At 42.8% G+C, this 15,564-nt stretch overlaps 1 protein-coding gene across 1 annotated transcript in view; it reads right to left on the bottom strand.

Moving 5' to 3' along the window:
* The window catches only part of LOC126479049 (MMS19 nucleotide excision repair protein homolog), a 226,683-nt gene that overhangs the window by 68,292 nt on the left and 142,827 nt on the right, over positions 1–15,564 (bottom strand). Inside the window, exon 13 of the mRNA XM_050103751.1 lies at positions 8,229–8,349. Coding sequence (XP_049959708.1) covers positions 8,229–8,349 — 121 coding nt within the window. The remainder of the gene's footprint in view (positions 1–8,228; positions 8,350–15,564) is intronic.

Here is a 15,564-nt window from a genome sequence, read left to right as displayed (position 1 = left end):
AAACCTTGTGGCGTAATAATGAACGCAGGTCAGTTGCGGGGAGGCCGATCTCCAGAAGCGGTTTCTGTGTAGCCAGTTTGGCCAACCTGTCGGCAAGTTCGTTTCCTGGGATTCCGACATAACCAGGGTCCAGACGAACACCACTTAATGACTGGACCGTTCCAAGGCATAGATGGACTCCTGGATGGACATTACCAAAGAATGATGAGGGTAGCACTGGTCGACAGCTTTCAGGCTGCTCAAGGAGTCAGTACATAAAAGAAAGGACTCCTCAGGGCATGAACGGATATACTGAATTTCACAAGATATGGCCACCAGCTCTGCAGTGAATACACTGCAGCCACTGGGTAAGGAATGCTGTTCAACATGGCCGCCGTGAACGTAGGTGAAGCCAATGCGACCATCAGCCATTGAGTCATCGGTGTAAACCACTTCAGAGCCCCGGAACATGTAGAGAATTGAGTGGAAGTGACAGAGGAGGGACGCAGGTTTAACGGAGTCCTTAGGGCCACGTGAACGGTCCAGGCAAAGCTTCGGCCTAGGGCTAGACAATGGAAGTGTACGTGAATTGACCACATGTAGAGGTGGTAAAGGCAAGAACTCCAGTTCAGACAGAAGCGATTGCACGCGAACCCCAATAGTTAGCCCTGATAGGGCTGCTTATGCAGGAGGTGAACCACCATGGTTGGGAAAAGAAGACTTTCATTAAGATGTTCAGGAGAACTATGAATGTGTGCAACGTAACTGGCGAGCAGTTGTCCATGGTTGATCTTCAATGGAGGGACTCCAGCCTCCACCAGTACACTGGTCAGCGGCTCGTCCTAAAAGCTGCTGTCGCTAGTCGAGCTCCCCAGTAGCACAATGGGTCGAGCAAACGCAACACTGAGGGCGCTGCCAAACAATAAATCACAATCCCATAGTCAAGGTGTGATTGAACAAAGGCTCTATAGAGCTGCAGAAGCATGGAGCGATCTGCACGCCAATTGGTGTTGCTCAGGCAGCGGAGACCACTGAGATGCTGCCAACATTTCCATTTAAGTTGAAGAAGATGAGGAAGCCAAGTCAAATGAGCATCGAAAACCGGACCTAAGAATCGATATGTCACTACGACAGTGAGTGGATCGTCATTAAGGTAAAGTGCTGGTTCCAGATGAACGGTACGACGTCGACAGAAATGCATGACACACGTCTTCACAGCTGAAAACTGAAAGCCATGGGCTAGAGCCCATGACTGCGCCTTATGGATGGCTCCCTGTAGGTGATGCTCAGCAACACCAGTACTGGTGCAGCAGAACAAAATGCAGAAGTCATCTGCATGCTGAGAGGGTGAGACAGAAGGCCCTACAGCTGCTTCTAGACCGTTAATGGTCACTAAAAATAGACACTCAATACAGAGCCCTGCGGGATCCCATTCTCCTGGATATGGGTGGAACTATGGGAGGCATCAACTTGGACATGGAAAGTATGGAGCGAAAGAAAATTTTAGAGAAAAATCAGAAGCGGGCCTTGGAGACCCCACTCGTATAATGTAGCAAGCATATGGTATAGCCAGGTGGTGTGATACACTTTTCGTAAATCAAAAAAGACGGCAACCTGGTGTTGGTGTCTGGAAAAGACAGTTCGAATGGCAGACTCGAGGGGGATTATCAGTGGTAGAGCGACCCAGGCAAAAGCCACCCTGACATGGAGCCAGTAGGCCACGTGACTCCAGCACCCAACCCATCCGACACACCATACGTACCAGCAGCTCGCAAAGAACGTTGGTAAGGCTGATGGGCTGATAGCTATCCACATCAAGCAGGTTTTCACTGGGTTTAAGCACTAGAATGATGGTGCTCTCCCGCCATTGCGATGGAAAGACACCATCGCACCAGATCCGCTTGAAGATGATGAAGAGATGTAGCTTGTAGTCAGATGAGAGATGTTTAATCATCTGCCCTTGGATCCGATCTGGCCCAGGAGCTGTGTCGAGGTAATGTGTATGGGCACTGAGGAGCTCCCACTCTGTAAATGGGGCATTATAGGGTTCACTGTGGCGTGTAGCAAACAAGAGGACTTCCTTTCCATCTGCTGTTTGAGGGCACGAAAGGCTGGGGGGTAGTTCTCTGATGCAGACACTCGAGAATAGTGCTCAGTAAAGTGCTCAGCAATCACATTTGCGTCAGTAGATAATAAGCCGTTTATGTGAACACCGGGAATGCCTGTTGGGGTCTGGTACCCAAAAACTTGTACGATCTTTGCCCAGACTTGGGAAGGTGACATATGGCACCCAATGATCGACACTTATCTCTCCCAACACTCCTGCTTCCGTCTTTTGATAAGCTGGCGAATGCGGGCACGGAGCCGTTTAAAGGCTATGAGGTGCGCCAGAGAAGGGTTCCGCTTATGCCGCTGTAGCCCGCCAACACTCCTTCGAGTAACGACCACGAGCCACACTGAAATGTGTGGCAGCCCCAGTATTTAAGAGGCAGAGGTCGAACTGAGACAGTAAAGTTTCAACATCTCTGCCTCGACCAGTAAGCACGGTGCCACCCCACATGGGGGTTATGGGCGTTAAAATCTCCCAAAAAAAGGGAAGGTTTAGGGAGTTGACCAATCAGTGCAGCTAACACATGCAGGGGTACTGCACCATCTGGAGGAAGATATACATTGCAGACAGTTATTTCCTGTGTCATCCTTATTCTGACAGCCACAGATTCAAGAGGGGTTAGAAGGGGCACACATTCACTACAGACTGAGTTCAGGACTTAAATGCAAACTCCACCTAACACTCGATTATAGACGCTATGGTTTCTGTAATACCCCTTGAGTGCAGGGGTCCGCATTGCCGAGAACCAGGTGTCCTGGAGAGCAACGCAGAAAACAGGTGTAAAGCTTAACAAATGCTGTAACTCGGCCAGGCGGTGGAAAAAACCACCGCAATTCTACTGGATGATGACATCATTGTGAGACTGGGAAGGCATGGAGCATTCAATGAGGCGGTTTAAGCCTCAGGGTCACCTGCTGCCACCGACTTATTGCCTGAACCGTCAATATCCATTGTGTCTGAGAGTCAGGTGAAATCTAGGTCCTCAGCGGATGCCAGAATCTCCACCTCATTCTCAGATGCACAGCTTGTAGGTAGCAGTGGTGTGGGTGCCACTGCAGTGCCTTGGCTCTTGGGGGTCTTTTGCTTTTTTGATTTCTCTCATTGTCCCTTTGATTTGTCCTGCTGGGAGGGCGGGCTTCACTGATTTTGAGTCTCTAGGGACTGAGGAGGACCATGACGCCCTATGACCAGCTACCTGTGGTTGCTTCAGCCACTGGCAGGTGTCAGCTGTGCCACTGGTAAGAACCTGGGAAGGGTGTGACCCAAGGGATCCCTTCCTAATGAGAGGAGCCAAAGAAGCTGTACGCTTCTCCTGCTTACAAGTGGAGAGAGATGCCCCCCATGGTTGGGGTGGGGAGGGGGGGGGGGAGAGGGGGAGGAGGGGAGGAGGTTGCTCCCGAAGTAGTTGGTGCAGGAGCAACAGGGAGGGTAGTGCCCCCCATGGTCAAGGGGGAGATGTAGTCTTACGGCTCAGAGAGCCATCTGGAATTCGCTGAACTGATGGGGCTATCACTGTTGTCATAGCGGCGGCATAAGAGGAAGCCATTCACACAGGATGGAGTCGTTCAAATGTCCTTTTAGCCTCAGTCTAGGTCAGTTGGTTCAGGGTCTTGTACTCCATGATTTATCTTTCTTTCTGTAAGATCCTGCAGTCTGGTGAGCAAGGGAAATGATGTTCTCCGCAGTTAACACAGATAGGGGGGGGGGGGGGGGGGCACAAGGAGTATTGTGATGTGAAGGACGTCCACAATCTTGATATGTGACACTGGAAGTCCACTGGGAAGACATATGGCCAAACTTCCAGCATTTAAAACATCTCATCGAGGGTGGGATAAATGGCTTGACATCGCGGCAGTAGATCATCACCTTGAACTTTTTGGGTAATGTGTCACTCTCAAAGGCCAAGATTAAGGCACCAGCAGCAACCCGATTATCCCTCAGACCCTGTCGGATGAAGTGAACACCTCGTCATTCTAAATTGGCGCGCACCTCATCGTCAGACTGAAAAATAAGATCCCTGTGGAATATGAGACCCTGAACCATATTCAAGCTCTTATGGGGCGTGATGGAAACAGAAACATCCCCCAGCTTGTCGCAGGCGAGTAGTGCCCACGACTGGGCAGAGGATGCTGTTTTGATCAAGACTGACCCAGAGCGCATTTTGGGTGAGCCCTCCACCTACCCAAACTTGTTCTCTAAATGCTCAACAAAAAACAGGCTTCATCCATCAGCCCTCGAACAGACAAGGTACTGGGGCGAATAAGCTTCACTGCCATCCTTAGCCTGGTGTTCCTCCCGTGGTCTGGCCAGGGAGGGGAACGATTTGGGGTCATACTTCTGTGCATTAAATTGAGCCCTGGAACGCTTAGAGACTACTGGTGGTTGGCCACCAGCAAGAAATTATGTACCACGCTTCACTGCATGTCATCCACCCTGATACCACCCACTCTGACATAGGGCCCTCCCCACGGGCACCACCCAGCCTCAGCAAGGGCCACCTGGCAGGATGGCCATTGCTGGGAGTCCCGATGCCCCACGGTGACAGGCATCTACTCCTTGGCATACGTGGGGTGTTAATGGTGCAGGCATCAGCAGTTCGATTCCTTTGTTGTCAGGGGGCTACCATCAACAAGGTACATGGTGGTCCCTCCACAACAGACAGGCTACCATGCTGTATATCAGGTGCAAAGAAGTCCATGACATCATCAGTGCAGAAAGTGGCACTGTATAGTGCATGGTGGAAAACACACGCAGGAATTTATCCTCACCCAAGAGATGGAGAATGAGCGGAACTGCAATGCGACGATGAGTAAGTGGGCTCAAAGATCTCAATGCACAATGGACACGATGCACAATTACCTCGATCTCTGGAAAAATTTTCAAATATGGAGGTCAAACCCTAAGAGACCATCACATAAATGCCGAAATGTGTGAGACTCCTTTTAGTCGCTTCTTACGGCAGGCAGGAATACCTCGGGCCTATTCTTACCCCCAGACCCGCAGAGGGGATTCTTTTGGTGTGCAGCATGGTATAGCGAAGAAACGAATTGATTCGATGTCAGTGGAAGCAGAGGCCATAGCAATGCAGGAGGAGAAGAGCTGTGGTGTACAAATGTGTAGTGGATGGAGAATTGTGCGAATATTGGACATACCTGTGAGCATGGTGCGTAAAATCCTATGAAACATCCTTCTTCGCTACCCATTCAAAATTACCCATTTGCATGAGTTGCTTCCCGTTGACCTGCCACCAAAGGAAGCCTTTGCTTTAGAACTTTTTCCTTGCATAGAAGTGACAATGATTGGTCATGGAAGATTTTGTGGACAGATGAAGCCCTCTTACACGTGACAGTATTTGTCAATACACAGAATTGTCCAATATGGGCAATGGAAAATCGACATGAGAAGTGACGATTGGTCACGGAAGATTTTGTAGACAGATGAAGCCCACTTCCATCTGACAGGATATGTCAATACGCAGAATTGTCGAATATGGGCAATGGAAAATCCACATGCAAATCAACCAGTAAACTTCATCCTGAAAAGGTCACTGTATGGTACTTTTTACAACATCATTTTTCATACAGCCATATTTTTTCGAAGAGACAGGTGCGTCCGGTCCTGTTACCTGTACCGTGGCAGGTAAGCGCTATGAGTGTCTTTTGTGCAAGCTCGTCATTCCAGCTCTCTAACAGCATGGATATGTGGTTGGGACTATTTTTATTCAAGATGGCACACCTCCGCACATTGCAAATCCAGTTAAGCAGCTGCTGAAGCGCCATTTCAGAAATGCTACAATTATCAGCCACCATTTCCCTACAGTCTGGCCATTCCAATCACCTGATCTTAATCTGTGTGACTTCTGGCTGTGGGGCTACCTGAAAGATGTTGTGTTCAGTGTTCTGACTGCAGACTTAGCTGCATTGAAGGCATGCATTGCGCAACACATTCTGAACGTGACCCCGGAAACACTTCGATCAGTTGTGGAACATGCTGTTTCTCGATTTCAACTTGTTGCAGAAAATGGCGGACAGCATATTGAACATGTTTTATGCCAGTCACATGGAAATTAATAATCTGATTTGATTTTGATTGATGCTTTTTAAGCGGTTTTTGGCCTCAGGACAATTAAAAACCAATGTGATTGATGCTTCTTATGCAGATTTTGACCTCAGGACAGTTAAAAATCGATGTGATTGGTGCTTTTTATGCAGTTTTTGGCCTCAGTACAATTAAAACTGATGTGAGTGATCCTTTTTATGTGGTTTTTGGCCTCAGGACAGTTAAAAACTGATTTTTAACAGCCGATGTGATTTGGCCTTTCCGTGGTGGATGGGTTTATGTAACTAACAGTATCACAACTGCACACCCATGCACACTGAGTAGTACAGTTTGGTTAACATCAAATATACACTTTAGACATTGTTTGTAGTTGACCACTATTAAATTAAAAATCCCTCAATTACTACATTTTGTAACTATTTATTTTTCTTCTGCCACACATTTCCCCCTTCTCTGATAATATTCTGTTGCAATTTGAGATCATTCTGACCGGTGGTGTTATTTCTACAATGGTTTGAAAGTTAAATTGTAATCACCCTGTAGCTCAACCATTCTGCCTAAATTCATTCCCTCTGAGGTAATATTTTTGTACATTTGCAAGGAAGGATATCCAGCTATAATGTTTTGACATAACAGGAGGAAAACTTGAGTAACAGTGACAGTTTGAGTCTGCGCTGGAGGCACGTTTGTACGATTAACTGCTTTATGCAACGGCTCACAATAAGCAGATCTGGGTTCACATCTTGTTTTGGCACAGATTTTCAAAATGTCCAATAGGCTAATTAAACTATTATCAACTGCATTAGTGAATTGATTTAATTGAGTTCCAATTTTTACGTGGATATACACAATTTGCTCGTGGAAAACAAAATCTGTATACTCCATTAATATTTCCATCTTCTTCAATGTCAGCTGCTGCCTATGTATGTAAATGTAAAACTAGAACAGGAGAAAGGGAAAAAATTAACATCGTCTAATATGTTCTGAAATTATTCGAAATTTTGTGGATAGCTTCTCTTAGATTCCTAAAAACATTTGTACATTTTTTGGTCTGGAGATCTTTTATTTAGAATTTGTTATGCTGATCTCTCCACTTTCTTAACCCTGTGGCACATAGCATCACTGCAGTGGACAGCTGTTAATGGTCACTTTTTTGGCATTTCCAACCAGTCCACTGCACTGGATACTTCCTACTGGTGACGTGCCCTACATGTATTCGCACCCTAATGACTGACTGAAAATGCCAGAGTAGAGACCATTAAATGTTATCCACTGCAGTGAAAATCATGCACTACAAGGTTAATGGCTTCTGACTGTCATTGTGACAATTTTTACAGTTTTTAATTGCATTTATTAGTATAAATTAATCAATAGAATAGCTTTATTACATTTAAGTTGCATTCCATACTGTCCAATGACAACTTTCCAATTTTTGTATACATGTTGAATATTTTTTCTGCCTTTGTGCTCTATTTTTGAATTTCTGAGGACTTTCAAAAAAATGCTTCAGTTTAATATTTTGATGGTTGTCACATTTTCTTCGTTGAGGCTCAGAGTTTTCCTAATAATTAGTAGATTCTTTCTAATCAAAAATTTGTTCAGTGTTCAGAAGATTGGGACCAAAAAAGCTCTAATTAAAATATAGCTGCTAGAGAAAAGGCCTAAGCAACTGTTCATTACACTACTCAACCAAGGGGAGAAAATTGCGAAATCACCAAAATATCTGATCGAGCAGCAGAATTTCCTCCACTGTTACACTTGACTATCAGTAAGCTTGAAAACTTTTTTTTTTTATTTATTGAAAAGATTTGAATTTTAGTAACAACCATGATGTATTGGCAATTTAAAGTCCTAATTCAGGGCACAAATGATATTTTTTTTATCTTACCACTTCATTACTCCTAAATGCTTATCTACGGAAAAATTTCATTGCAGATGTGTAGTATGTGGAAACAATATGGCAAAATAGCGAAAAAGTTACATACATATTTATAATGTAAATAACTTTACAGAGACTTTTAATGCAAGTAGTATCAACAAGAAAAAGTGAACGACAATGTGTATGGAAAAGACTACAAACCAGCTGTGTCTGACTGGCAGGAGATGCAGGATTCAGTGGAAAAACTGGCTTTTCACTTTTAACATAAGCTTCAGGATTCAGGAACCATGGAACAAATTGTGATACCACATCACTTTGAACACTGTAAGATACAACAACACATTTGTAAGTACAGAATTTGTACACCACTTCAAAAATACCATAAATGAATAATTACAAAAGATAAAACTTTGATCTACTTAAATACAGAACGAAAATCATAAGCATTAGAAAAATGTATAGGCTAACCACACAAAAAAAAATATATATATTGGATTTATTTAAATGTGCTTCAAGAGTATTTATTTGCCAATTATGATGAATAATGGTATAATTTCTTGCCAGTTAATATCATGATCAAGATGGCAACAACATGGTAGAGTTGCTGTACAAAAATACACATTTCTTTTAGTAGAAGCTTAAGGTGTGATGGAAAGAAATACAGAAATCATAGGAATCTCACAATATTAAATACATAAAGAAAGAATAAAAAAAGGGCATAAAAGAAAATTAAAATATGTGCCCCAAACTCTTCAAACCTTGCTTTGCATATAAGGAATAAATGAAAATTTAAAAAGCTTGCTAAGAGGAAAGGGAGAAAAGAACAGTAGAGGAAGGTTAGCAAACATAACATGATGGTGGATAAGTGGGACAAAAAAGAGTGGTGCAGAATTTGTGAACATTGTTGAAACTGTGAGACAGTATAACACAAATTAAAATGGCCTATTTTTTAATTAATGTGAGATCAGAAGTTACAAGTCTGAAATACAGTCCTCCTCATGCAAACTTCCAACTTCATCAATGATTTAAGAAACAAGATAGATTTGCGGTAATAAAATATTTGATATATTTACCTCCTCCCCTAGCTGAAATTTACCTGTCAAAACTATTGTTAGAATTGGAGCAGTTTTAACTAGCAGGAAATTAAATGAGCTTCACAAGTTACAGGTATATTTTATATGCAACAGGCTTTCTGTACACTCTGTCATTTCAATTGACAGATTTGTACTCTTATAAGAGAATTGCAGCTGGGAGTGTATAAAGTTAAACTGAAATGGATGGAATGAAATCTGATCTTTTCAAAAATGTCACTCAAGAGTCCAGAATTATAACCCATGATACTACTGAGGGGACGATGGTCATAAAATGCAAATGTTCATCAAGAAAGCTAAGATAGTGTTTGTATTTTGTAGAACTGATGGACAGACATTACAACTTACAAAGACAAAAAATGATTGCATCTTTAAAAATGGCTATATGTGAAGCCAACAATAATTTTTACAGTAGATCCTGATGATAGATCTGTTACAAGTACGTAGAAAATTCTGGTAATAGGTAAACTGAATTTAAACATTTCATTCAATCTCACTTTAATCACTCTAGTGTATTAACTGAGTACAAAAGACAAGAAGATGAAATATAAATTTCTGCAATTAAAAATATATGCATGCATATTTCATTACCATATCGTGATTGAGCATTGTCCAAAACTTACAAATGGGAGGTATTGAAATAAGCACCCACTGTACTGAGACACAAGATTAAGAATACTAGACCTAATAAACTTCTTATTAGATTTTATACTGAGTATGCTCCAGAGATAGACCCCTTTCTAGCTTGCATTTATCGAGGATCTCTTGTGCAGCATGCAGTCTCACATAACGAGAAAAGAGGGCAGGTCAAACTTTTTCACCAGCATGGTCATGAGGGACTATCACGGTGCTCTGTAACATTGGGAGTTACTGCCTCAACTGCAGTGCACGCTGTCTGCCTAACCACTGGATCACAGTTAAACATTATTCAAGCAGCAAATTGCTATTTCAACTCCAAATCCATCCACCCCTCCTCTACACATTGCTCCCATTATCATTTACATCAGTCACTTATTTCCACCAAGTACAACAATCGTTGACACATAAATAAATATCTTCTCATCCTACACCCCTCAGCACAATTTCTTCTTACAGGTTCATTTCCTAAATTCATCAATAGTTATCTTTACAACCATCTAGAATTTTCGTTTGTCCATTTCTCACATCTATTTCAGATTTTTAATTCAGTTTTTTTCCCCTTCTCATTGAGCACCACTCTGTTTTACTTCCAATATACCCCAGTGGTTACTCCACACTCACTGACATTATTTGCATTTTGCTCTTCCTCCCTCATAAAACATCCCATCCCAGTTGGACCACTGCTCTGTCAGCCTGAGTCAGTTTAGAAAAATATCCCCACACCCAGCTAAATTATAGTCCCGTATTTTATCTTGTTTCTTAAATGCTGCCTCCGCCATGGAAACCACTGCCCCCCCCCCCCCCCAAAAAAAAAAGAAAACTAACCATAAAAATTCTTCTCTCTGGGTACCACCCCTCCCTTCACGATGACTTTCAAATTTTCGGATACCTCCAACCCCTATCCCTAACTGAAACGATACTACAGAAATGAATCTCTATGGTGCAGGCATCTCTGGATCATCTGTTTTCCCTCTGCAAGATATTGTTACCGTGCACCTAGACTATCAATATCATATCTCCCAATCTGATACTCTGCCCTCCGACACTTGGAGAAAACTCCAGACACCACCTCCAAAAGTTATCATATTTAATAACATTCTATTCCAACCTTGGAGCACCACTACTCGTCAACATCAATCCTACTCCTACTGAACTCTCACGTCAACCCCTCATAGCACCAGATCCCCCGTCTTGCTGACCTCTTCCATCTGTCATATCCTCCAAAACTCCCTCCTAATATCCCAAACATCCCACAAAACCTAGAACCTAAGCAAATGCAAAACACTTGTCAAAAAACATACTCTCCTTCTCCTGATCCCTATAGTGGAATCACTTTTTTGCCACCAATCCCTCCCATCAAAGTCAATCTAATCCCAACACTGAACCTTGCCTCTCCTTATTCATACCACTATCCAACTGCGACCCTCCACTTCTCCCTCCTAACCAAACCCAGGTTACCTTCCATGAATTCCTTACCTCTAACTTGGCCTCACAATCCTTACCCACATCCCTTCTCAAGAACACAAAACTCTCGAAGGAAGAAATACCAGCCTCTAGATAATATATCGGGTAGTGTTGAGCATTATTATCAGATTGTTCGCTGAGAATACTGTTGTCTACAATAAGGTATTATTGCTAGAAGATAACAAGGAAATGTAGAAAGGACTTGGGCAGGATTTCAATTTAGTGCAGTGAATGGCAGCTATCTTCAAACATGGAGTATTGCAAGATAGGAAGACTCAGCATCCTGGCTTGGAGTAGCTAGGTGCACCATTAAATAAGGATGTGCTATGACAATGCTGATGATTCATGGCAAACAAAAGAAGCATTTGTGTAATGTCAGAGTCTGACACCAAATGGAACTGACAAGCAATGATTCCTGTTATTAACTGTTGTAATGTTGTTTGTTGGGATCCAATATAAGCCTCCTCCTTCTCCTGGTCAGTATAGTGGAATCACTTTAGAAGAATTAGTATGCTGCATTCCTTCGCACAAATTTGAAACTGCTTGAAGTTTCCAGCATAAGTGCCACTGCAGGGTTAAAGAAGTCAAGATGTGCTGCACTAATACGGTCAAGATGAATTGGGAAACTGTAGTGCATCTGGTCGAGTGAGAATGCCAATTTTTAGTCCCTTTTATTGATATTCGTTTCTTTTAATATTTGTAAGGGTGCTAATAACCTCGCTGTTGAACACCTGCACAATCCAAAAGCAACAGCAAAAGTAATGCATCTGTAAATGAAATTACATTACTAGTGCACACAATTCTACACTACTGTTCCAGCTTCTGATATCTCCTATCATGGTTATGAGATAACATGTTGTTTGTTGTTGTTGTTGTTGTTGTTGTTGTGGTCTTCAGTCCTGAGACTGGTTTGATGCAGCTCTCCATGCTACTCTATCCTGCGCAAGCTTCTTCATCTCTCAGTACCTACTGCAACCTACATCCTTCTTCTGAATCTGCTTGGTGTACTCATCTCTTGGTCTCCCTCTACGATTTTTACCCTCCACGCTGCCCTCCAATACTAAATTGGTGATCCCTTGATTCCTCAGAACATGTCCTACCAACCGATCCCTTCTTCTAGTCAAGTTGTGTCACAAACTTCTCTTCTCCCCAATCCTATTCAACACCTCCTCATTAGTTATGTGATCTACCCATCTTATCTTCAGCATTCTTCTGTAGCATCACATTTCGAAAGCTTCTATTCTCATCTTGTCTAAACTATTTATCGTCCATGTTTCACTTCCATATATGGCTACACTCCATACAAATACTTTCAGAAATGACTTACTGACACTTAAATCTATACTCGATGTTAACAAATTTCTCGTTTTCAGGAATGCTTTCCTTCCCATTGCCAGTCTACATTCTATATCCTCTCTACTTTGACCATCATCAGTTATTTTGCTCCCCAAATAGCAAAACTCCTTTAGTACTTTAAGTGTCTCATTTCCTAATCTAATACCCTCAACATCACCCGACTTAATTCGACTACATTCCATTATCCTCGTTTTGCTTTTGTTGATGTTCATCTTATATCCTTCCTTCAAGACACTATCCATTCCGTTCAACTGCTCTTCCAAGTCCTTTGCTGTCTCTGACAGAATTACAATGTCATCGGCGAACCTCAAAGTTTTTATTTTTTCTCCATGGATTTTAATACCTACTCCGAATTTTTCTTTTGTTTCCTTTACTGCTTGCTCAATATACAGATTGAATAACATCGGGGAGAGGCTACAACCCTGTCTCACTCCCTTCCCAACCACTGCTTCTCTTTCATGTCCCTCAACTCTTATAACTGCCATTTGGTTTCTATACAAATTGTAAACAGCCTTTCGCTCCCTGTATTTTACCCCTGCCACCTTTAGAATTTGAAAGAGAGTATTCCAGTCAACATTGTCAAAAGCTTTCTCTAAGTCTACAAACGCTAGAAACGTAGGTTTGCCTTTCCTTAATCTAGCTTCTAAGATAAGCCGTAGGGTCAGTATTGCCTCACGTGTTCCAACATTTCTACGGAATCCGAACTGATCTTCCCTGAGGTCGGCTTCTACTAGTTTTTCCATTCGTCTGTAAAGAATTCGCGTTAGTATTTTGCAGCCGTGACTTATTAAACTGATAGTTCGGTAATTTTCACATCTGTCAACACCTGCTTTCTTTGGGATTGGAATTATTATATTCTTCTTGAAGTCTGAGGGTATTTCGCCTGTCTCATACATCTTGCTCACCAGGTGGTGGAGTTTTGTCAGGACTGGCTCTCCCAAGGCCGTCAGTAGTTCCGATGGAATGTTGTCTACTCCCGGGGCCTTGTTTCGACTCAGGTCTTTCAGTGCTCTGTCAAACTCTTCACGCAGTATCATATCTCCCATTTCATCTTCATCTACATCCTCTTCCATTTCCATAATATTGTCCTCAAGTACATCACCCTTGCATAGACCCTCTATATACTCCTTCCACCTTTCTGCTTTCCCTTCTTTGCTTAGAACTGGGTTTCCATCTGAGCTCTTTATATTCATACAAATGATGAATGACAACCCCCCATGAACCATGGACCTTGCCGTTGGTGGGGAGGCTTGCGTGCCTCAGCGATACAGATAGCCGTACCGTAGGTGCAACCACAACGGAGGGGTATCTGTTGAGAGGCCAGACAAACGTGTGGTTCCTGAAGAGGGGCAGCAGCCTTTTCAGTAGTTGCAAGGGCAACAGTCTGGATGATTGACTGATCTGGCCTTGTAACAATAACCAAAACGGCCTTGCTGTGCTGGTACTGCGAACGGCTGAAAGCAAGGGGAAACTACAGCCGTAATTTTTCCCGAGGGCATGCAGCTTTACTGTATGATTACATGATGATGGCGTCCTCTTGGGTAAAATATTCCGGAGGTAAAATAGTCCCCCATTCGGATCTCCGGGCGGGGACTACTCAAGAGGATGTCGTTATCAGGAGAAAGAAAACCGGCGTTCTACGGATCAACAAACGTGTGGTTCCTGAAGAGGGGCAGCAGCCTTTTCAGTAGTTGCAAGGGCAACAGTCTGGATGATTGACTGATCTGGCCTTGTAACAATAACCAAAACGGCCTTGCTGTGCTGGTACTGCGAACGGCTGAAAGCAAGGGGAAACTACAGCCGTAATTTTTCCCGAGGGCATGCAGCTTTACTGTATGATTACATGATGATGGCGTCCTCTTGGGTAAAATATTCCGGAGGTAAAATAGTCCCCCATTCGGATCTCCGGGCGGGGACTACTCAAGAGGATGTCGTTATCAGGAGAAAGAAAACCGGCGTTCTACGGATCGGAGCGTGGAATGTCAGATCCCTTAATCGGGCAGGTAGGTTAGAAAATTTAAAAAGGGAAATGGATAGGTTGAAGTTAGATATAGTGGGAATTAGTGAAGTTCGGTGGCAGGAGGAACAAGACTTCTGGTCAGGTGACTACAGGGTTATAAACACAAAATCAAATAGGGGTAATGCAGGAGTAGGTTTAATAATGAATAGGAAAATAGGAATGCGGGTAAGCTACTACAAACAGCATAGTGAACACATTATTGTGGCCAAGATAGATACGAAGCCCACACCTACTACAGTAGTACAAGTTTATATGCCAACTAGCTCTGCAGATGACGAAGAAATTGAAGAAATGTATGATGAAATAAAAGAAATTATTCAGATTGTGAAGGGAGACGAAAATTTAATAGTCATGGGTGACTGGAATTCGAGTGTAGGAAAAGGGAGAGAAGGAAACATAGTACGTGAATATGGATTGGGGGACAGAAATGAAAGAGGAAGCCGCCTGGTAGAATTTTGCACAGAGCACAACATAATCCTAACTAACACTTGGTTTAAGAATCATGAAAGAAGGTTGTATACATGGAAGAACCCTGGAGATACTAAAATGTATCAGATAGATTATATAATGGTAAGACAGAGATTTAGGAACCAGGTTTTAAATTGTAAGACATTTCCAGGGGCAGATGTGGACTCTGACCACAATCTATTGGTTATGACCTGTAGATTAAAACTGAAGAAGCTGCAAAAAGGTGGGAATTTAAGGAGATGGGACTTGGATAAACTAAAAGAACCGGAGGTTGTACAGAGATTCAGGGAGAGGATAAGGGAGCAATTGACAGGAATGGGGGAAATAAATACAGTAGAAGAAGAATGGGTAGCTTTGAGGGATGAAGTAGTGAAGGCAGCAGAGGATCAAGTAGGTAAAAAGACGAGGGCTAGTAGAAATCCTTGGGTAACAGAAGAAATATTGAATTTAATTGATGAAAGGAGAAAATATAAAAATGCAGTAAGTGAAACAGGCAAAA

The sequence above is a fragment of the Schistocerca serialis genome, chromosome 1, assembly GCF_023864345.2.
Source record: "Schistocerca serialis cubense isolate TAMUIC-IGC-003099 chromosome 1, iqSchSeri2.2, whole genome shotgun sequence".
Taxonomy (NCBI): Eukaryota; Metazoa; Arthropoda; class Insecta; order Orthoptera; family Acrididae; genus Schistocerca; species Schistocerca serialis.
The sequence above is the reverse complement of the archived record's forward strand: the minus strand, read 5'-3'. Positions and strand labels throughout refer to the sequence as shown.